The sequence below is a fragment of the Vipera ursinii genome, assembly GCF_947247035.1.
Source record: "Vipera ursinii genome assembly, chromosome: 2".
In the NCBI taxonomy this organism is placed as follows: domain Eukaryota; kingdom Metazoa; phylum Chordata; class Lepidosauria; order Squamata; family Viperidae; genus Vipera; species Vipera ursinii.
The window spans coordinates 169,272,924-169,297,628 of record NC_139513.1 but is presented as its reverse complement, the minus strand read 5'-3'; the positions used below and the strand labels follow the sequence as shown (position 1 = coordinate 169,297,628).

The 24,705-nt window shown below is 39.6% G+C and overlaps 1 protein-coding gene across 2 annotated transcripts in view; it reads left to right on the top strand.

The window, feature by feature from the left end:
• Positions 1–24,705, top strand: part of SLC38A5 (solute carrier family 38 member 5) — a 49,384-nt gene that overhangs the window by 10,366 nt on the left and 14,313 nt on the right. For both annotated transcript variants that reach the window (XM_083354147.1, XM_083354148.1), the window contains exons 2-11: positions 6,332–6,516; positions 10,360–10,444; positions 11,618–11,733; positions 12,033–12,106; positions 12,661–12,753; positions 13,057–13,138; positions 18,884–18,966; positions 20,513–20,571; positions 21,095–21,211; positions 22,450–22,529. In XM_083354147.1, coding sequence (XP_083210273.1) covers positions 6,425–6,516; positions 10,360–10,444; positions 11,618–11,733; positions 12,033–12,106; positions 12,661–12,753; positions 13,057–13,138; positions 18,884–18,966; positions 20,513–20,571; positions 21,095–21,211; positions 22,450–22,529 — 881 coding nt within the window. In that variant the 5' untranslated portion in view covers positions 6,332–6,424. The remainder of the gene's footprint in view (positions 1–6,331; positions 6,517–10,359; positions 10,445–11,617; positions 11,734–12,032; positions 12,107–12,660; positions 12,754–13,056; positions 13,139–18,883; positions 18,967–20,512; positions 20,572–21,094; positions 21,212–22,449; positions 22,530–24,705) is intronic.

Sequence of the window (24,705 nt, the reverse complement as noted above, 5' to 3'; positions counted from 1 at the left end):
GCTGAGTCCTCCTGTTGTGATTGTTTTTGTATTTTGTATCATAGGAAGAAACCTTCTTATGATAGTATAAATTTAGTGAACCAATCTCCTGCAACAGTGAAAGAAACAACTTACTTGTTGTAACAGGATCCTTGGGGTAGCAAAGTCAGATTGTTGTGAGAAAGAACTCATTCTAAAGATTAGTGGTCTGGAGAATTATCTAAGAGTTTTGTGGTTATTTTGCACACCCATTTCCCTTCTGCAGAATTAGTGTCATCATACTGACATTTAGCAATAGTTGTTTCTTAATGTTCTTTTTTTAAAATTCTGGACATACACAGGAATATTCTACTGAGAAAATGAAAAATAGAGCTTGCTGCAAAATGTGGATTGATAGTTTGAATTGTAGTTTCTGAAGAGACTGATGATTAAAATGGTAGACGTGGACAGGAAATCTCTGGGTGATATTCTCACTTGACTCTGAAAGAATATAACTGTTGTAGCCATTAACAGCCTGATGAAGAAGGATGAAGAAACTAAAACCTGTTCTTTTAGATTTATTTATTCAGGTCAGGAATTATAACCCATCTGCCTGCTCTTCTGCCTGCATTTTCCTCAATTTTGCAACCCTCTAAATTGATTAGGCTATAAACCCCCTTCATTTTACTTGTCCTGGATAGGCCAGTCTGCTTTAGAGGACCTAGTTGCAAGATCTTAAAAAATTGCTAGTTGTTTTTTCTTACTTCTGTATTATTGTACTATTCAGAGATAACATATTTATCTTTATATTTTTCATGTATCTCATTCAATTTTGCTGTATTTGTGTATATATGCAACATGTAAATAAAAGTGATTTTGAGGTAAATTACCTAATATGCCCTCAGTGGTTAGAAATGTCATCTTTGGGAGGACATTTCAGAAATTTGATACGAGTTGTTTAATTGTTCAAAAGTCATGATTGTGCCCAAGGCTGCTTTGAGGGAGGTGGTTCCTATCTATGCCCAATCATTGCTCTCCTTTTATTAGTTAAAAGTAGGAGGAATCTTGTTTGTTCAGAACACTTCTAACTTGTTTTTTCATTATTAAAAACTATTTTAGTTTGGTGTGGAACAGGTCATTTGAAATATAACTTACATTTATTTTCTCTATTCTGTTGGCTTTCACTTCATGACCGATGTACCTAGTTGAAACCATTATTTTGCCATAATTTTGTATGTATGCTTACGTATATCTTCTTAAATATTTCGGCTGAGATCAGTGAGAAAGGCCCATGATTTTCTCGATGTTTTCATTCTTGCCCTGTTAACTCTTCTTACATATATTTTGCAATTTGATCCTCATTCACTTTCTTTACTGTATATGATATATTTTGATTTCTCTTTAAATCATATAGATCATTCAGCTATATGATTATGCTACTTATTAGCTCATTGTTCACGTTGGACACTTTTGTATTCAATTTAAAATAATTCATAATCCATTTATTTTTTATTTTGGCTTGTTATCACACAAATTCCCCATTGCCACTGCATTCAGTTAACTTCTGTATTTCTCCTGAAACATCCAACTCTCATTTTCATATGGCAAAATAGCAGAAACATGCTTCTTTATACTGTAGATAAAGCAAATTTTGCTTCTTAAACATTAATTTCTCATATGGATCAGGCTATCTTTTCTACTGGTACTGTACATCTTAACATCTATTTCCCATGTTTTGTGAACATTCTATCAGTATACATCTATTTTAATTTATCATTATGTATAATGTGGCATTGTTCACTTCTTTTTTCTCTGTCAAACATAGCTACCATATTTTTTTATAATACAGTTTTTTAGATCCAATACTCTGTATTGCATCGTACAATCTGTTAGACATTCCTTGTAAATAATTCAGGTTCTCAACCAACCACAGAGCAAAAAAATGGGAAGAGAAGAAATGGAAGTTTGTGTGTCTTTGTGTGCATGTGTGCGTGTGCATATGATACAAAAGGAAATAATCTTTCTGGCCCTTCTGCTATTGGGTACAACCATTTTTGGTTGATTTCCCATCATAGCTGACAATCATCTTTTGAGAGTTTCCTTGACGGATTGGGGCCAGAGTCTAAAAGATTTTCTCACAACTTTAAGATAAGCATTTATCACTTTATAATGTTTGCAAATCAAGATGATATTTCAGACCTTGAAATGGGGTGAAGACTGTGGGGGTGGTAGTGCTGTGCTGTGGTGAAATGACAGCCTAGTCATGTTTGGCTGTTCATTAAGAGTGCCCAGTTGTGTGCACAATGAGTCTGTCCTTCCTGGGTGGTTTAGATGTATTTGATTTCAAACCAATTTATTGATACTTAGAAAAGGACTGACAAAGTTCCCTTGCACTATGATCTGGACTCATGGTTTGCTTGTGGTTTATTAAACAAGCTATGATTGGCTGCATTCATTCATACTAAGCCGTAGGTTTGCAAACTATACCATTGTTGCAAGCAGGGTTTAGACAACACTTGATCAAGAACAAAACCATATTAAGGCTTTGTGCAATGTGTAAACCTCCTGTTGTCATCATCATTAGCTACAATTAATAAATCATGGTGTTTAATCAGATGTTTAAAAACACTGGGTAAAACTCTTAAAATTTTAGGTAAAGGAAAGCCTCATACAAAATACTATTAAACTTAATGATATAATTCTTTATCTTATGTACAATTCTCTGAGAAGAAGCCACTCTAAACACAATCGAACTTAAATAAACATATTTAAGTACCAGTCATAGTTGTGTTCATGGATTGTTCGTTAATAGGAACAATCTCTCTTCCCACCTGTTTTACTTTAGGAGTGTCCTGGGAATAGGTTTTTGTGGGTTGCATGCATTTTCGTAGTCAACCCCATCAGGCCAGCTTTTCCTTTTGCCCAGGCTCCAACTCCCATGTTTGCATCCTGATTTATACCCTAGGTGTCTTTTTGGAATACAGTTTCCCAAACTGTGAGGTATATACGTCCCTTGGGGAGGTACAGGCAGAATCCAAGGGAGAGGTAAAGAACCTTTCAATTACCTTGTTAGAATAAATCCAACTTCCCTATAGTTTCAGTGTATTGTTTTCAATGCTCCTTTGTATTCTTCTTCATATTTGGATGTTTAGGGGAGGTGTATATATTAAGATTACACTAAAAGGAGGGGTGGTGGCAGAAAATTTAGGAATCCTTGACTTAGAATCACAAGTGACATGACCAAATGGAAACACCAGGACCAAAGCTGGGACACCAGTCAGCTGTGTTTGCAGGACAATTACCCTTGGTTACTTAACCATGGTTAACCCATCACCTGGGTTAATGAATGATTAACCCAACACACTGAACAACAAACTACTCAAGGGGGCTAATTTCACATAGGTCATTGAGCTTCAAATCAGCCTGCCATGTTTTGGAAACCTAGCCAACCTTTGTTTTGGAAAGAACATACCACTGGACCGTAAACTTTATGCAGTTTTTGCATTCACCCCTTTCATGCCATAGTAAGGACAACAACCCTCCCAAGTGTTGCAGCATTGGACAAGTTGGCTGGAATGGCTATTGTTTCACAATATTTAGAGGGCACCGGTTCTCCGCAGTTGCAGTTTTGTACCTCCCACAACCTGAAAGAACTGAGGAATCCAGTCACAGTTATTATTCCCAGCAGTGGTAGGACCCATTGGCTCATCCCACCAGAATAGAAAGCTCTTGTTCTGTTTTCTGTGGGAATATATCTCCAAGGGAAGGATGCGGTTAAAGATCAAGGCACACCAATCAGACATCTCCATTTGCATTTTTGCCCCACCCAGCCTCAGAGCTTTTCCCAGGTGGCACAGTTAACCCTTGGATTCCCAGGTCCCACAGGCAGGTGTGCCTCTCTAAACCTGGGACTATTCCATTAGCATTGATGGGAGTTCTCTTCCAGACATCTAGAAGTGGGAGGGATTGATTGGATTACTGTGGAGTGGGATGAAAGTTAAAGGTCTCATTTACCTGACACCTCTGCTTTAGGTAGTAATATGAAGATATAAGTGTGCCTTAGGAATGCATTAAGGAATTTTGCCTTCCCCATTCCCTCAGGATTTCTCTTATGTTAAATGTATAGTGTGGTGCAGTTTAGAAACCTAACTGTCCTTCCCAATAATATTACACTGCAGAGGTCTGTTGCTATCCTCAGTTTTAGGGGGTCAGCAATCTGTGGCTTTTGTACAATTTGCCTGGCAGACGTACACTACATGTTTTGTTTTTGTAATTTTCAGAGTTGGGTAAAAGATTTTAACTCTTGACTTCAGCTTGTAATGTAAATAAAAGACCTAAGATGCATACTGCTGGGTGGGGCGGTGGTGGGAACAGTGCAGTCTTTTATGTTAATTAGGCTCATATGGCGCCTGCTTATTCAGATTTGCCAGTCTCACATTTCTGCATGCTAAATAGAGGCTAAAATCTCACCATTTTCAGGCTTTTGGTCAGACTGCCTGAACTGAACTCCCAACATCAGTTTTTTCAGATTACTGCCCTCCAATCAAATTTTGGACTGCAACTTTCATCATGAGTTTGATTTCCACCACTTCTGCCTAAATTATCCTATAGAAACCACTCACTCACTTATTATAGGAGTTAGTGCCCAGGGATAGAGGAATCAAAAGTTGGAATTAAGATTGCCGGAAGAAATATCAACAACCTAAGATATGCAGATGATACCGCTCTAATGGCAGAAAGTGAAGAAGAACTAAAGAGCCTCTTGTTGCGGGTGAAGAAGGAGAATGCAAAACTTGGGTTGAAACTTAACATTAAGAAAACCAAGATCATGGCATCCGGCCCTCTCAATTCCTGGCAAATAGATGGGGAAGAAATGGAGGTAGTGACAGATTTTATTTTCCTGGGCTCCAAGATCACTGCAGATGGGGACTGTAGCCAAGAAATTAAAAGACGCTTGCTCCTGGGGAGGAAAGCAATGGCAAATCTAGACAGCACACTAAAAAGCAGAGACATCATCCTATCAACAAAAGTGCGTATAGTCAAGGCTATGGTCTTCCCAGTTGCAATGTATGGCAGTGAAAGTTGGACCATAAAAAAGGCTGAGAGCCAAAGAATTGAGGCCTTTGAACTATGGTGCTGGAGAAGACTCCTGCGAGTCCCTTGGACTGCAAGGCGATCAAACCGGTCAGTCCTAGAGGAGATCAACCCTGACTGCTCTTTAGAAGGCCAGATCCTGAAGCTGAAACTCAAATCCTTTGGCCACCTAATGAGAAGGAAGGACTCACTGGAGAAGAGCCTAATGCTGGGAAAGGTTGAGGGCAAGAGAAGAAGGGGACGACAGAGAATGAGGTGGCTGGATGGAGTCACTGAAGCAGTAGGCGTGAGCTTAAATGGACTCCAGAAGATGGTAGAGGACAGGAAGGCCTGGAGGAACCTTGTCCATAGGGTCACGATGAGTCGGACATGACTTCGCCGCTAACAATATGCTGGAAACTGTTCATTGAACTTAAGGGCTACAGAGTATAATGGTCAAATGAACAAGTATTTTTGCCTCTAGGACAGCACTGTTAATTGATATTGCAGGTATTGTGTGAGACAGCAATGTCCAGTGATGCTGAAGTGGTTAGCAGCAAAACAATACAGACAAACAGACACAGACAGAGACAAAACAAAGCCCTCTTCCAAAAACTTTGACAAATATAAAACAACTGGAAACAACTGGAATAAATTGGCTGTTTCAGAAGTCTAATTGCAGAGATCCCAAAGATCAAAAAGCGTGGGGTGGAGGTGTAGCATGTGCGTGTATTGTATCCCCAACCTATCCAGAGAGCACCAGGTTGAGAAAAGTGGAAGAGACTGGAATCTTTGAGAAATCCAAGAGGAGAAAAAGAAGAAATGGCTTATGTGCTTTCCTCCTATGAGTTTTAGTGCTTTTTTTCTTACCCGAGTGTGTAATATTTATTAGGGGAGGAGGACTGATTGAGCAGTTTGTGCACCACCCAGTATGTGAGTACGTGCCATGTTTCTTGGCAGTAACATGCAGATGTGTGTGAAAATGCTTAGGGAAGCAGCCTGCCAATTCATGCTTAAAGGTGTGGATGGGAGAGGGAACAGGCTAACATCCTTCCTCACCTACCCTCTGTCAGGACAGACTCTCCTCCAGGCATGGGGTTGGAATCGCTGTATGTTTCTTGGCGTGCTTTTTCATTGGAGTGGCAGAACTATTTTGGCAGTGCCCCTTCCCCCCATTCCACACCCTTTCTGCAGCTGGGAGTAGAATATTTGTATTCTTAGTACTATCTAATTCCAGGCCCTCCCCCCCACCCCGCAGTATTATTGAGTGCTGCTTCTTGAAGTCTTCTCATGTCCTCAGGTATCCTGCTGAACCCATTTCATTGCTCTTGCTGCTGCTGGCGGTTTACTACGTTACCCACATCTGTGTGCAAACACCCGACTGACTGCGAAGATGGAACTGCAAAAACTGGGAAACGAGGTTGGCACTGAAAGATTCAATGGTACCATACCTGACAGTGACAAAGCAGCTGTCCTGGAGGACGGGTGAGTCTTGGGGAATGGCAGAGAAATTGGTTGGGAATACACCCTCTATGGCGTAGCGGTTAAGATGTTAGACTGGGACCAGGAGACCCAGATCAAGTTCCCACTTGACTGTGAACCTGACTGACTGACTTCAGACCAATCACATTGTCTCAGCCCTGCCTACCTCACACTCAGAAGGATAAAATAAGTGGGAGACTCTGTATGTATACCACACTGAGCTCCCATTAAAAAGGTGAGATATTAATGCAATAAATCAACGTACAGGTAGTCCTTTCTTTTTTCTATTTAAATATTTTATTGGATTTATAGGGTTAAGGATAAGAGGTAGTCCTTTCTTGACTGTGGTGATTTAGCCTGGCAATTCCATTGTTAAGTGATGGGGTCATAAAGTGCCACACGTCACTTTGCCAACCTACAATGGCAATTGTGGCATTCCCAGGTGTTGTGAATCCAACATGGTTGCAGTATCCCGTGGTCAGTGGATCACCATTTGTGACATCTGCTTGGCTTCCCCTTTGACTTTGCTTTTCAGAAATCAGCAGTGAAGCTCACAATTAACCATGGGATGCTGTGACATAATTGTGAGCTGGCTGCCAAGTCCCCAAACTGTGATCACATGACCGTGGAGACACTGCAACAGTCACAATAATGAGGACCTCAATCAGTGCCATCATAACTAGTTGCTGAACAAGCAGTGGTTTAATCAAAATGAAAATGAACCGAATTCACAACTTTGCAAGTTTTGCGAACTGAAGCATGCATTTATGTTCCTGCAGTATCTCCACTTTGCAGAAGAAGGCCACCGCTTAGAAATACAGCACACAATGCAAAGATTATTGCAAGGGGAGATGAGCAGCTTACAAGTGAAAGGATAACAACAAGAAACAACATAAAATATTAATTACGATTAATAAACCAAATACTTGTGGAATTTATATTAGGAAAATGTGTATATGAATTGTGGATTTTGGGAGAAATTTGCATATTAATTGTATATATATAGTTTTGGGCAGCCTTCAAAACAAATATAAGTAAGTATAGAAATGGAGCAGAAAAAAAAATTAAGGCTTGGGAAAATGGTGAAGAGAGTGAAATCGACAATTTATATATTCTTAGTTTGGAAGTTATGAAGAAGAGAAGGTTGGGCATGCAGAATTGGGCAACATGGGAGAAAGGTGAAAATTAACTGAGGCAGGCAGAATCGAAGCCAGAAAAGCAGGAATTCAGGTTAGGCAAAGAGACATCAGAGTAATTCCCCCACATGTGGAAAAATATTCCTGTAACATAAAGAGCCCTGGAGGTAATACAGAAAAATACAGATTGAGAAGCAACTCCTTCTACTGGTAAAACTAAAACGCAGATCATCAAGTCTCACCTCCAAAGTGTTAGAAACGACTCTGCCAGCAACAAACAAACAACTTTCGTTAGTTGCATGTTCTGTCAATCTTCCAATTCAGGATCCCCCCCCCCCCATTTTTTATTTTCAATAAAACTACTCAAAACTGTTTCAGTTCCCACCTGGTGGTGAAGATGTGTCATAGAAATACTGTGAAAAGTCATTGGCTTAATTTATTTTTTATTTTTTTTTTATTTTAATTCCATTTATATCCTGCCCTTCTCCGAAGACTCAGGGCGGCTTACAAGCTTAGCAGTAGCCTTCATTCTATGTATATGCCTGCTTATTAGGGCTTTCACACACACCCCAAGCGGCATTATTACAAAGTCAGCTTAATTGCACCCAACAATCTGGGGCACTCTCACAGGTTCTTTGCACTGGCTTCAGGGAGCACCATTTTGCATAATCGACAGGCGCTTTCAGTTAGCAAGGGTACTAGATTTTCCAGTTGCTTCTTTGGTCCAGGAATTAATGGCAGATATACATGTGAATAACTATTTTTCATGCTCCAGATTGGCCACTGGACCACTAAATGGCAAGTGTAAGTAACCATACAGAGTCTGATCTCAGGTTTGATATATAGACACATCATTAAAAAAACACCAGCAAAACCAGAACACAGGACCAGAAACAAAAAGACCAGAACACATCTCAAGCACCCAACACCCAGCTATGCAGGTATTAATACCAGATAAACAATCAAGGAGAAAATAATACCCTAATTAAGGGACTATCAAGAAGAAAACCACATTCCTACCAAGGCTGACACGGAAAGCTACTTTACATAAACAGGGAGTCAACTAACTGATGATGTTACTTAGTTGGGTAATGAAATATCTGCAAGCAAACGACCAAGCTCAGAGAACACCCAAGGATGCCACAGTTCAATCCTGAGCTGCGCATTGTATAATCTCTTACGTTGGAAATGTATGCAACTGTGGGACTTGGTGATAAAGCATAGCTGACGTCTGTTTAGGGATAGATCGATAAACCAGCTATGATGTCTAAACAGAGCCTCCAGTTTGAGAAGAAGCAGGTCTGCTCTATGGAAGTTAGTAGTAGAATTGCATAGACCAGTGGTCTTCAAACGTGGCCCTTTTATGACTTGTGGACTTCAACTCCCAGAATTCCTCAGCTAGGCACGCTGGCTGAGGAATTCTGGGAGTTGAAGTCCACAAGTCATAAAAGGGCCACGTTTGAAGACCCCTGGCATAGACCTTTTAGCTCATCTATTGAGAATTCTTTGAGAGGCAGAGCAGAGAGTAAAAGCTCATTGTATCAGCCTCACTGTATCAGCCTTGGCTGATACCAGAACATACTGGAGGCTTCATTGAATAGCTCATATTCTATCCTCTCTGTACATGAAACCATTTTGGCGAAAAATGGATGTGCTGCAAGTCCACTCCCTCAGCAGCCTTCTATGGTATTTTAAAATCTGCTTTTAACCATGCTGGGGGATATCAGAGGCTATATAGAGGGCTTGAGTAGAGGTTTGCTTGTATGAATGGCAGTTCAGTTTAGGCTCCAAACTTTGACTGCCCATAATGTAAGTTAGAATGATTGACAGTGTTGGTTTCTTTTCCCGTCACACACACACACACACACACACACACCCATCCATCTAGCCTGTTCATTAAGCAACAGTAAGAAAGCCTTATGCCACTAAGAGGTTTCAGATTACTAAGCTTTCTATCTCATGCCATTGGCTGTTTATTAGGGATTTGGGGAATTAGTCCAGCAGATCTGTAGGGCACCAGATTGGGGAAGGTGGTCTAGCTGTTCCCAATTCAAGATAATTGTTACAACCTGACATAGTAATTATCTCCAAATATTTGAAGCAAAGTCAAGGCTTAGTAACAATTTAATTCATTAATATTAGTGCACTGGCTTTATTGTATGGTTACATCAGAATTTGGCAAGAGAATCAAAATTGCCATATATATACATATATATATATATATATATATATATATATATATATATATATATATATATATATATATATATATATATATATATATATATATATATATATATATATATATATATATATATATTTAAATTAACCCACTGATTTTTATTAGAACAACCAAACAATATATAAATCACATTAATAGTTCAATACTTAGGCTAAGTCAGGGGTCGGCAACCTCGGCTCTTTTATGACTCGTGGACTTCAACTCCCAGAATTCTGGGAGTTGAAGTCCACGAGTCATAAAAGAGCCGAGGTTGCCGACCCCTGGGCTAAGTGCAATAACACATGATGGTTCCATCTACTTTGTTTTCTCTCTTTTCATTCCTTTCCATCTTCTCTAAAGATTCGGATACTTGAATTAGAACAGAGCACGACCTGTATAATATTTAGCTTGAGCCATTGATTTATGATGATAAACAGATGCAGTTCTGGTATAGGACTCCACTGACCTTTTCTGCTTCTTCCATTTCAGGTATGAGGAAGAGGAACGTATTTCAGCAGAACAAGATGGCTTCTTGCCTAATGCTGCCAGCAAGAAATTCAGCCAATTCACTGATGTAGGTGATAATGTCTGTCAGTCATATTTTCAACTCAGCTGTGTCCACAGGGAGTCCAGAACTGTGATGGAAGACTTACTGTTTTATATGTACTAATAAAGGAGAATAATTGTAGCTCAGGGTTGACATGAGGGGTCCTTGGTGCTCTTTGAGTTTGGTTGTTTTCTTGTAGACATCTCATTACCCGAACCAGGTTACATTATCATTGCTAGTCAAGCACTGTGCTAGTACTCAGCAAGCACCAAGGACCCATCTTTTATATGTGCAATATATTGCACTTACATACTGTACAAAAGGGCAGAACTTGCAGTGGGATGTCATGACATTACTTCCATCATGGAAGCAACCAGCTTCTGTTGATTCCCATTCCTCTACTGATCCTTGAAAGTAAAATTCAAATGTCTCAGCTATTTCTTAATGCAGTTTGTAAATGTCTACCAATCCAGCAAGACCTAATGGAACAGGATTGAAGTATTTTCCTTGTACAAGTGTCACTTATTTATTTATTTTTATATGGGGGGAAAACGTCATTGCACAACTCTTGCATTGAGACATAAGATATGGTTCCAAGAATATCTCAGACTTCAATTGGACATTGCCCATGCTGTGTCATGTTTCTTCTTGTTAGCATGAATATTATATCATGTAGATTTTTAGAAGTATTACCTCATTATATTTTATTATCTATTAATATCATATTTATAATTTCCAACAAGGCTTAACCAGCCCCACCTTATAGCCTTCTGTTATCTCCTTGTCTATTTTCATTTGACTGTCATTGCTTCCTTCTGTTCACCCTGAATCATCTCTTCTTCTGAGAACAATTTTATGTTGTGTCTTAGAAGTTTTTATTCTGCTACGTTCCCAGGCTTGAGTTAAATACAAATATATGGAATAAGGTACAGATCTGTAAGAATCAGACTGGTAACAGTGTTGGCCACTATATAATGGTAACTTTATAGGGACACTCATGCAGGCCAGGTGTTCTGACATTTCAATTTTCTTTTCTGGATGACCCTTGCTATTTAATGGTTGGTATCATTTTTGCACTTCACCCTCATTTATTATACTTATATTAGGATTAGTGCTTTGTTTTCCACATGGCCCAAAGGCTTTTTTCCACCCCATTTCTGAAATTTGGTTTTTGTTTCTTTTCTTAAATCTTGGCTGCAGTTTGAGGGAAAGACTTCGTTTGGGATGTCAGTCTTTAATCTGAGCAACGCCATCATGGGGAGTGGCATCCTAGGCCTGGCCTATGCCATGAGGAATACGGGAATCATCCTCTTTGTGTGAGTGTAACTCCCACAGTATGGTACCCAGGAAAAAAAAATCGCAATCCAAGGGGGAGGAAGCAAGTAGAAATTCAGCCACAGTTTCCACCTGTGGGTCTTCTGCTGAATGGATTATAAGAACTAATTCCCAAGCAGGGATTGGATAGAACTTGTGAATTCAAGTAGGGTTGGGCTAGAACTCACAGTCCAGATGAGGACTGGAAAGAGTTCTCTTTGTCTCCATAGAAGAGGCATTTCAGAGTTGGTCCATTTCTGTGAAAGAAGCATTGGGCTGACATTCATTTTTGTCCTTCCAGGATCCTTTTGATCTGCATTGCTTTGCTTTCCTCCTATTCCATTCATCTGCTGCTGAAGTGTGCTGGAGTTGTTGGTAAGTCACAGTTCAGGAGACTCCATAATATTTGTTACTGGCCACAGTGTAAGACACTGAACTTAGCCATACCACACATTGAAGGTAGAAATGGAATTAATAGAATGCAGGGGTGCATTCTGAAGGGATTTCAGAATGGTGTTCAGAAGCTTTTACTGTTCTTAGAACCCATGCCTTCTATCAGTTTGCATCATGAAAAGTCTTGTTCTTCAAGGACTGTGGCCTAACAAGAATTAGTGCAGGCTATAGATGCCTTGAAATGTGATTTTGAAATTGATCAGTGAGCCATGCAGGAAGCTGGTCTGGCAGCTTGTGGCTGAAGAGCACAGTTTGTCCTTAGGTTCTCATTATTACCAAGGAGCTGCATGCTTTTTAAACTCAGTATGTTGAGGAATATGTTAATTCCTACCAGAACTGGATTGATGAGCTTGACTGCTAGTGTGAAAGGAGCATAATTTGAACAGTGGTTAAGATGAATGGACTAGTAGTGTTATCACCCTAGAATTACAAACCAACCTATCTGAACCCCTTTTCTCTTTCTCTCTCCTATTTAGGAATTAGAGCATATGAACAGTTGGGATTGAAGGCCTTTGGCCATGGGGGCAAAGTGGTGGCTGCTGTCATAATCTCAATACACAACATCGGAGGTAAGGCTTTCCCACTTCCCTGTTGGGTCAGAAAAGGAAAACTAAGTGGTGTATATTTGCATACATTTGCTTCTGATTGTGTGTGTGTGTGTGTGTGTGTGTGTGTGTGTGTGTAGTTCAAGGAAGAAGGCTGAGTAAAGGATTCTGGGGGATTGTGATCTTGACTTCTACAAACGGAGATTTGTGACCAATATCCAGTGTTCAGCATGAGGATAAGGGTGGGCAATCAAATGCCATCTCACAGTTTTCATTCTTCCTCAAAAAGGAAATTCAGGAGATCCTGACAGCTTTCTCTTTTCACAGCTATGTCCAGTTACTTGTTCATTGTTAAATCTGAACTTCCACTTGTGATCCAAACCTTCTTAGGGCTGACAGCAAACAATGGGTAAGCAAAACTCCCCACTCTTCTTCCTCCTAACCTCATTCTGTTTGAAATAACACAGGACAGATGAACATGCAGCAGTTCCTCAGTGAAAGGGAGAGAGGGAGAAAAAGAAAGAAAGAAAGAAAGAAAGAAAGAAAGAAAGAGAAAGAAGAAAGAAAGAAAGAAAGAAAGAAAGAAAGCTGAATTATATCATTCTCCCCATATCTGACACTCTGTTGGAGTATAATTCACATCATCTCAAGTCAACATGGATAGTGCTGGTGGAAGTTGTAATCCATATTAGGGGAGGTTAAATTAAATGCCTCCAAAAATAATGTCAAAGAAACCTACAGGTAGTATCTATTGTTTTGGTATTTTCCAGGGTTAAGTGGTTAATTAGGCATTGCTGCTACCCTTGGGCATTCTTCAGCCATAGCATGCTAAGTTTAGGGTGATTCCCAGTTGAAAGATTTCTGGATTTTGACAATGTCCACTACAGTTTTAATTATACATTGACTGGGTTCACCAAACATGCTTAACCTCTTCACTGAGTTGATAAATTTATTGTGTTTGCAATATATGCATTGAACACAAACTCTCTAAATAGGTTGAATTCGCACAGTATGTTAAAGCACCAGAAAATGTAAACAAGATTAATTCTAATCAAGCCTAGCATATTGGATGAATGGATCTACTATCTGATCCAGTTAAGTAAGTTTTGTGACCTCCAGGTAAAACCCAACCAGATCCATGATTATTTCAGGACTTGAACCCTTAGTGACCTTCCCTTATGGAGCCAGTTTATGGCCATTGTGATCTGAAATGAAATTAGAGATGGTATGTATGTGAGGACCATGCCTCTCCCTCTTCCTCTTTCACTCTGCTGCAGGCCCTTTTTTCAGAGCTGCTCTAAGGGGTTTCTGAGTAGTTTTATGGAAGGAAGCAGCTGGTCTTATTGGCTAATTTTTCCTTCTATATAAATGGATCTTCTGGGGCTTGCTGCCTTATTCACATTCCTCCCCTGATCAAGAGAATTTGGGACCAAGCCACAATGCTCTGCTGCTTGGAGGACTTAACCCCCATTCTCAGAAACAAGATGGGGGAAGAAGATACAGAGATTATTCTCTTGTGAATCATAAACTCTCCCCTGAGTTTCCATTTAGGGGTGGAAAAGAATTTCACCACAAATTCTGTTGAAATGCTACTGGATGTCGCCTTGGGGCATATGTTAGGATTGAAATCCACTAATATTTCTCTTTCTTCCTTACAAGATCACAACCATGTCTGAAAGAACTATGTTGTTGAAAGTTAAAAGGAACAAGGGGCAACTGGATTTAAAGGAAAATTACATTGTGGGAATGTCCTTTTAAAAAGCTTGTATCTAAGGCCATTTATGTGTTGAAAGACAAAAGAAGTGGTTTTTTTTGTTATTTTAAAAAGGTTACTAAACAATCAGTGTTCATGTGTAAAGTTGGGAAGATGTTTAAAAGCATTCCTACCTTACAAGATGTTATAAAAGTAAAAAGTTATGACATTTTGTGTGTGTACTAATTTAAACTGTAGAAAAAGTTGTTGAACTGGAATATTGCCATACTACCACAGACAATAAAGTGGACAGAATTTCTAGAGTATATTTATACATGTCAAAATACAAGTATGTGTGATGCTATCTCACATTTTTTAGCTCTAAATCAGATAAATGTGGAAGTGAAGCCACATTTCATCTTTACCTTTGTGTTTTTTTTTTAAAAAAATCCTTGTTTTTCATATGGACTGGGCTAAAGATGGAAGAGAAAAAGATCTGTAAAGTAGCCTTCAAATTTATTTATTTATTTAAATTTTATTGATTTTCCAATTTTACATTTAAATACTTGAAAAGCAATGTGGCACCTGAGTTGGTCAATAATTTAATAACATACAATTATCTTTAGTACAAATCTCAGACTATTACATTAAATGTTTCCTCTCTTTTCCCCTTAGTATGTACTGTTTCATATTTAAATTAAATTAATACAATTCTTATTATATCAATTAAATAAAAAATAACTTTCTTACATTTATCAATAGTTTTTAGTTTTTATATATATCTTAATTATTTTAACTTTCAATCGTTTTAGACAATCAATGACCTAGTGATTTTTTCCCAATCTTAATTTTCGATTAATATTTAAAATTAACGTATAATATTTATCATTTCCAAATTTTAAATGACCCCAATTCCCTTTATCACAATTCATCGGAAGATCAAATGTTCAGGATACACATCTTATCTATTTGAGTTCTTACCATCTATAATATTCTTATTTTCTAATAGTTTCCAAATATCTTAAATTTGGTAACCAAAATTTCTCTTATTTCAACGTTTAATACTTCCTCTCTTTTCTCTCTGTATCTACTATCTCATATTTAAACTAATAGTTTTTATTATTACCACTAAGTAAAAACATATTTATTACATTCATCAATAAGTTTTTGGCTTATATATATCTTAATCACCTTTATATGACCTTTATAAGGAAATCAATATTCAAATTTAACTGTTAATATTTATACTTCTAAGTTTTAAATGACCAAAGTTTTCTTTATCTCAACTCGTAACAATATCTTATATTCAAAGTACACATCTGTTTGAGTATATGCTATTTTAATTCTCATAGGTATGTTGAAACCCCAATTTTCTTCAGTCTTATTCTAGCTTTCTTTCTTTGCCAAATTGTCTTCCATGTCTGTGCTTTTGAGTCATCAAACAAGTCTCCTTGTGTTGTTATATATATTGTTTGACATTGAAAAAACCATCTGGTCACCATTTTTTTGAGAGGACGCATAAGTCGTCTCTCTATTTTTCAATCTCGATGTAGTTGTCCTGAAGTGTTTATCTTCTCTTCAGTCTGTTCTTCTTGATCCTCAGATTCCTTCTGATTTATATAGGAAGTCTATCCTTTTTCCATATTGTCAATTTCTTTTATGGATTTTCTATTGTCTGTCTGTGTTGAGCAGTTAGATCTTCTGTCATGATGTTTAATTGTTCTACTTTTTCTGTTGTATTCTGTATAATTGATTTTTTAGTTGTAGTTAAAGTTTGAGTTTGCATATCTGGGGTGACTTCTTGTTCTTTTCTGTAACTTCTTATTTCATCATCAGCTGTAAGGAGAGTTTGATGAATTGCTTTCAACATAGAAAGAATCTGCTCCTGGTCTTTATCCATGGGAAAAATTTGTTTCTGATCTTCTTCCATAGTGGTATGTTAGGCTAAAAACTTAACAATCAAGGAAAAAAAATTTCACTGAGTAGGGAACACAGCTGGGCTTTTCACAGCTGATGTTTCAAGGTTATATGAGTCTTATCTATTTGTCTGGGCTGTTAGCCAACTTTCTTTTAAGCAATAACAAGTTGAGGTTTCAGGTTTAGCCACATGTCGCCCCTACCATTTAAAATTTTTCTTTAAGTCCCAAAGTTATTATCTTTTCAGTTTTGCTTCTTTTTTATAAATAAAAACCCAGATCTTCAGTAAAAATAGAAAGTAGAAAATAGAAAATCTTTTAGTCCACAAACTTCAAGAAATAAAATTCCATTTGGGATCCAGTTATTCTTTCAACATTTTAAACTGCCCTGGATAGTCAGTTGCCGCTGTTTCTAGGGGAGGGGGTAAAATTTCCATTCCCTCTCCACGGGGAAAAGTACTTTAGGCAGCTTATGCAGGTAAAAGAGTAATTAGGATTTAAGAAAGGTAGATCTCACTCAGTCTTATCCGTGCTGCTTTAAAATTGCCTGATGGTAAATGTGACTTTAGCTGTCTGCAGCCTAGTGATGAGCCATATTACAATGCCCGGTCTTTCGTCCGCCAGTTTGGAGCGCTGCCCTGGATCAAGCGGAAGGGCTGCCACCCTCCCGCAATCTAACGGGGATCCCTTCCTTGCTGATTGCCCCTACAGGTCAACTTTTGACCCTTTCCAGGGTCCCCTAGCAAAGCAAAACTGGACACGGAAGATGGTGCTCGTCTTCCAGATGACCATGGCGGCTGCGTCGGCAAATTGGAAGCCAGTAGCTTTCAAATTTAAATTAGGTTATGTCAATACCATTGCACTCCAATTCTTTGCATGTTAATCTGCTTTAATTGATCTAATAAAAGTTTGTGATTAAAAGTTCCATTACAAATAACAGATTATTTCTTTATTACAAGCAGAATATCACAATCTTCATGTTAGGATATTATAATGGATTCAGGGCAGTGAACAGTTGTAGCATTTGAAAATTTCTCAAATGTCTTATCTTTAATAATGTATCAAACATGTATGTGCATGTTTATAGAATAAAGCAGCGGTCTCCAGCCTTTCCCGCTTTGCGGATGGGCGGGGGCCAGAGGGGATGGTTCCACGTGAGTGACCAGTGAGCGTGTACGTGCGCAGAGCTCCATGCAAATGGAGCTTCGTGCATGCTCGCCTGCCGTTCCTGTGGCCCAGTTCTGAACAGGCTATGGCCCAATAATAACGGGCCCCGGCCCTGGGGTTGGGGACTCCTGGAGTAAAGAGAGGGTGGTAAGGTTGGAAGAAAGTGTGAGGAAGAAATCTGCCTACCTAGAGGAACAGAGAAGAGTATGTTTCCTTGTAATAAAATACTTACCAGATTGGTTGGCCAACTCTGCAAGCAACAAAAAAGAAAAGAAATGGCGTAGTGCAGGAGAAGTCTCAAGTCACTTTGGTTATTGACTGCCCACTTATTTAAATACTGTCATGCTTATGAATGGCTTCTGAATTTCTGGTCCATCCCATGAGGGCTAACTGTAAACAGATAGAAATTGTGTTGATCAGTAGAGAAGTGTTACTTCTACTCCAGCAGTTCCTCCCAAAGCCTTTCCTAATCTTGGCGCCCTGCAAATGCATGGATCTCAGCTGTAAAAAAAATTTTTTAGCGACAGCTGCATTGGCTGGAGAATTTCGGGATTTGAAATTTATGTACCTGAAGATTATTCAAGTTGGGAAAAATGGTCTTTTGGTGCCTTTTATATCCTCTTGTAGAGCCAATTTGGTGTAGTGGTTAAGGCAACAGGGTAGAAACCCAGAGACTGTGAATTCTAGTCCTGCCTTAGGCACAAAGCTAGCTGGGTGACTTTGGACTAGTCACTTTCTCTCAGCCTTAAGAAGGAGACAATAGCAAACACTTCTGAACAACCTTGCCAAGAAAACTACAGGTCTGAGAATCTGACACAACTGGATGAGAGAAAAGAAAAATGCTCCCTTATCAGTCCAACCTCTATCCTTGATTTCTCTGGGTGACTGTCAAATGTTGTCAGTGACCTACTGGGGCTGACACCTATGTCTGGCCTCTAACGGGGACACAGTGCTTTTCCATGTACAAAGTGCAGTATCTGTAGAGTTCTTTTGAGTTTTGTTTTTTTTTAAAATAGGGCTAGTTATATTTGCTAACTAAAGTAAATACAGATTTAAATTTGGGAAAGAAATATCCAGATGCAAAAGTGTATTATGTTCTATGCTTTTCAGTCTATATGAAAAAATGATTTTTTTTAAAGATAAAAGAATGAAAAAAAGATAACACCTGCCAAGAGTCTGCCTGTCTGTAAACACCCAGGAGCTAGCGCTCTCTCTCTCTCTCTCTCTCTTTCTCTCTCTCTCTCCCTCCCTCCCTCCCTCCCTCCCTCCCTCCCTCCCTCCCTCCTATTGTTCACTCTCTCTGGGTGTGAGACAGCAAAAGAGAGTGAAATAAATTTAGTGTTCATGGATTAATCCAACTGTGGTGCTTTATTTTCAGCGAATGGTACATGAATGGGCAAATTTTAATAGTTGTCGTCAGCGTTAGTGTCATCCTGCCATTGGCTCTGATGAAACATTTAGGTAAGTGACAGAAAGTGTTTGTTCTGTGTTCTGCTTGTGTGTGCTTGGATAAATATTGCCTGAACGTGTGTGTACTTTTTTGCGTCACCGCTGGTCTTCTCCCTTAGAGTTCAAGGCAAGATTGTGTCATTTCAGTCTGTGAGTGGAGGCACATACATCAGTGTTACTCCCATCTGGAGGGAATCAGCATTGCTTCCTATGAGGATCTTATACGGACATTGATCTTGTAACCTATTGTTGCAGAGAATTATTTGGGGCACAGAAGAATATTAGCAGAAAAGCAATGTTCCATAGTTCCCCCCCCCATTATGTGCATTGCCAAATTCAATTGCATTGATTTTCCAAATTGGAGTTTTGATTGAATTTAAACTGCAAGCTCAAATCTGATACATCTAAATTCATTCAATTAATCTGGGCTGATGGAAGATTTTCACCTGTGCATGCTTGCATTTTTATCATCAGTTTAACTAAATTAATACAATCATAGAATATAAGGGTTGAAAAAGCTCTGGGGAGAGCCTCTAATTCAAGCTCTCATTAAATGTAGTAATCCAATACTACGGCATTGAATTGGTCCAGTTTGAATGTAGTTGATCACCCTCTGTAGTGAACTTAACATTCAAAATCAAATCAACGATTCCATACTAAATCAACAATTATACATTTTTTGTAATAAATAAATGTAAATTGAACGAAGCCCAATTTGAACACCAATATGTCAATTTGATAAATATATACTTTAAAAAAGTGTGTTTTTTCTGGTTGCTCTGTTATTTTTGTTTTCTACAATTGGAATTGTGGCTCAGTGGGTTAGGACGCTGAGCTTGTCGATCAGAAGGTCGGCAGTTTGGTGGGTCGAATCCCGAGTGCTGCGTAACAGAGTGAGCACCTGTTATTCGTCCCAGCTTCTGCCAACCTAGCAGTTTGAAAGCACATAAAAATGCAAGTAGAAAAATAGGGACCACTACGGTGGGAAGGTAACAGCATTCCATGTGCCTTTGGCGTCTAGTCATGCCAGCCACATGACCACGGAGACGTCCTCGGACAAGCGCTGGCTCTTTGGCTTTGAAACGGAGATGAGCACCGGCCCCTAGAGTGGGAAACGACTAGCATGCATGCGCGGGGGAACCTTTACCTTTACCTAATTGTTAAATGTCCTCCAAGGCTGAACCCACTGCCCTCTTTCTCCCAAATTTTTTTAAATTGTTTTTAACTTTTGTATTTTTTATTTTAATCACCCTGTAAACCGCCCTGAGTCCTTCGGGAAAGGACGGTATATAAATGTAATAAAATAAATAAATAAATAAATAAATAAATAAATTTTCCATCATAGCATAGATGTTGAATTTGAGAAGGCCATTGCATCAGTTTAGAACTAAGGAAGCTGTCTGAGTTATATTATTTTAAGAGCAGTTATATCTAATTAGCGAGGGCTTCCTTTCCCATATTTAGCTTTCTTTGCTGTAAAATCTTTTGAGAGGCTTTTTATCAAGATGCTGTATATAAGATTGATGCACTTCCTTTGCTCCCTTCCTTCTTTTTACAGGTTACCTTGGTTATACCAGTGGACTTTCGCTCACCTGCATGTGTTTCTTTCTCATCTCGGTGAGTTACCTAATTCCCAGAAACTCTGGCTTCTCCCAGGAAGAAAAGGTGTCAGATTTAGATAGGAAATATGTGTCACAATCCTACAGACATGTCAAACACAAGGCCCGGGGGCCGGATCCGGCCCACGAAGTGGTTTCATGCGGCCCACGAAGCCATCCTGGAAACAGTGAGGGAACGGCCCCCACTGCCTTGGCCCTGGCCCAGAGACCCTCCTTCTGCCAGAGACCCTCAGATCTGTCCCACTCCTGCCCAGGCCCCCATAGGCACCCTTGATGCGAACGATGTAGAGCTGGCCACGCCCACCCAGCAGGCCATACGCACTCTAGCCACGCCCACCCAGTAGGCCACGCCCACCCTGGCCATACCCACCCGGCCCCCTGAGGGCAACCGCAGTGCTGATGCGGCCCTCAATGAAATTGAGTTTGACACCCCTGCGTATGGTTGCTGCTTTTTTTGCTGCTTTATGTCCCATTCACCCCTTCCTGATGCTCACCATCCATTTTCCATTCCTACCACAAAGGTAATTTACAAGAAATTCCAGATCCCCTGTCCCCTCAATAATACTGTGGGAATCAATAGCACCACGGAGTCCGGTGATGATATCTGTAGTGCCGAAGTCTTTCCTCTCAATTCTCAGGTTAGTATGATGGTATTGGAATCTAGTGACATTGAACACATTAAGAGTAATGGTAGAGCAGGGAGATACGATTTGGCTATGGACTATATGACTCCTACCATATTCTAATCACACAGTACGTTTTGTGCCAGAAGGAGTGCTGGAAGCTCAATCTCTATGGACTTAGTCCAGCATCTTAACCTCTGTAGAACATTTCTCTCCCCCCCCCCATTTATTTTATTGAAGTACATCTAGTACTAAAGTCACTGGGATGGGGGAGCAATAGGATTCCCAGATTATTCCTAGTGATCATACCTAGAATTACAGATTTTCTTTGAGAAGGGGGACAATATTCTGCAAGTAGATTATTTGGGGATGGAGATGGGATACAATCTGAGTGTATATGTAAAAAAATTGAGTATACATCCTTGTGGAAAAAAGACGCCCATTTAATAACCTGAATGTTGAAAATAACTTATCGGATGCAGAATTTATACATTATAAAACTTAATATTTAAATTGTAAAGATGTATTTGGTATACAGGGCTGAATAAATACTTGGACTAGATGAATTTCCTCAAAATCCTCTAATACCCTGGAAAAAATTAACTGATCTTTTAACTGAACATTAATGTAAATATCATTTAGCAGCATCCTGGAATAAAGATGGGATAGCTCTTTCTCAGTTTAAAGATTATGTAGATCTATTTATATCTTAACTGTAAACATCAGAAATAAGCTTCATAATTGCAAGGATGGTATCAAGCTATTTAAATAATGTGGAGTGTACATCCTTAGAAATGACTACTCGTCTTCTTTCATGCACACAAAAATTCATTAGTAACTTTTCGAGAAGCTTTTTGGGCTGTACCCAGATTTTTCAGGGGTGCCTGTAGCTTTGAGGTCTCAGGCTGTGTACCTGTGTAATAAATCAGTAAGCAACTGTGAAGGTGATAGAGGTAGCAAAAACAAATGTTAGGATAGAATGCTAGTTCCTATTTTTCCCCTGTAAAAATATATACTGTAATGTAATGTATTTATAATACAATGAAAATTATAATATACATTTACAAAAAACTAACCTGGCTTTCTAATTTTACTAATAAGAGTTTTAGTAAAATAGTCTTACTGCTGTTCTCTGTAATCTGCTCACAACAACTTCAATACATATATGAGAAAGAGAGCAATCTAGAAATTCTGAACTTCAGACCTGGTTAGAGCAAAAATTGACTCCCCTCCACCCCTCTTTTGTTTTCTAGACAGCATATGCAATCCCCATATTGGCATTTGCCTTTGTTTGCCATCCAGAAGTGCTTCCTATTTACACCGAGCTGCGCAGGTAAGAAAACTTGACAGCATCAATGGAAAAGTCCTGAATTTTCTGAAAGAATATATGGAATGGAAACCAACAGAAGGACAATGTGCAAAATAATTTGAACTTTGTGGAGAGAAAAAAAACGCTAAAAAAATGATTCACTTAGTCATGTCCCCAATGAAAATGGGAACAGCAGTGCTGGATAGGGAAGAATCAGCACAGTTAGTGGCACTATACACAGGGGCACATCATTCCTAGTTCTCCAGTGTTATACCTTCCAGATTTGTGAGCTACCATGTCTGTTATTGTACCACTTTACAATGCCTTGGTAAGGCCACACCTGGAATACTGCATCCAGTTTTGGTAACCACGATGTAAAAAAGATGTTGAGACTCTAGAAAGGGTACAGAGAAAAGCAACAAAAATGATTGGGGGACTGGAGGCTAAAACATGTAGGGAACGGTTGCTGGAATTGGGTATGTGTAGTTTAACAAAGAGAAGGGTGAGGGGTGACATGATAGCAGTGTTCCAGTATCTCAGGGGCTGCCACAAAGAAGAGGGAGTCCAGCTATTCTCCAAAGCACCTGAAAGCAGGACAAGAAGCAACGGATGGAAACTAGTCAAGGAGAGAAGCAACCTAGAACTAAGGAGAAACTTCCTGACAGTTAGAACAATTAACCAGTGGAACAACCTGCCTCCAGAAGTGGTGAATGCTGCAACACTGGAAGTTTTTAAGAAGAGACTGGACAGCCATTTGTCTGAAATGGTATAGGGCAGACATGTCAAACACAAGGCCCGGGGGCTGGATCCGGCCCGCGAAGTGGTTTCATGTGGCCCGCGAAGCCATCCTGGAAACAGTGAGGGAAGAGTCCCCTCTGCCTTGGCCCTGGCCCAGAGACCCTCCTTCTGCCAGAGACCCTCAGATCTGTCCCACTCCTGCCCAGGCCCCCATAGGCACCCTTGATGCGAACGATGTAGAGCTGGCCACGCCCACCCAGTAGGCCATACGCACTCTAGCCACACCCACCCAGTAGGCCATGCCCACCCTGGCCACACCCACCCGGCCCCTTGAGGGCAACTGCAATGCTGATGCGGCCCTCAATGAAATTGAGTTTGACACCCCTGGTATAGGGTTTCCTGCCTGAGTAGGGGGTTGGACTAGATGACCTCAAAGGTCCCCTCCTCCTCCTCCTCCTCATTATTATTATTATTATTATTATTATTATTATTATTATTATTATTATTATTATTATTATTCCTAGTCAGTTCTGTTAGGGATTATGGGAATGATTGGTACAGTAGATGTGAGGGTAATACTTTGGAAAAGGCTCAAATGAAATACTTTTCTTTGGGACTTTTTCAATTACATGGGGGAGGGGGGTGAAAAAGAAAGATAAAATGGAAGAAATATAGGAGAGCAAAAACCACCTTCTGAAGCTTGGGAAGTTACTGGGGGGCTAGGACTTTCGCACCCAGAGTTTGAAATCATCATAGCACGCCCCCCCTATCTGTTTCAATCATTTGATGGGTGGTCATGTCTTGGAGGAGGAAGTATCATGATTCTCTGAGAAAGATAGTTCCGATCCCTGACTGATTGTGCTCAGAGACTAGCATTTGACCAAAGAAAAGAACATTTGTCGGGATGTGAAGTTTTTGTATAACATCTACCAAAAAGTCTCTTACACTAAAAAATAAAAATAAAAGTACAGTGGTCTTTGTCAGGTAAGCATCAGCCTCATGTGTAGTTTGTTGCTGAGTGATGCAGCAGGACCTGAAAAACGAAGAGTTGTGGCCAGATGGACCAGGCTCAAGATTGCGTAATGCAGATCAGAAACAGGCGAGCACAGCATGCGCTGGTGATAGAAAGGGTAATAAAATGCCGGCTATTCCCCCTGTTCTTTCAGGGTAAATGTACATAACCTTAGTGCTATCAGTCCAAAGACAGTTCATTTTTCCTGCTTTTTGGATGTTTTTTTATAAATGGGGGAGGGGGGGGGAGAAAACATGGCAAAGCCTAGATGGGTAGTAGCTATTGAACCCTGTCATTTGGACCTTCCTTTCCTCCCTGGCTGAATTCTGAGATCAAGCAGGGGGATGGTTAATGGGACTGTGGATTGTGCATCATGTTCACTGAAACAGTGATGTGAAGGGCAATTCTAGAAGGCAGTTTGAACAGCCAGACATCACAGTGGGGAGAAGA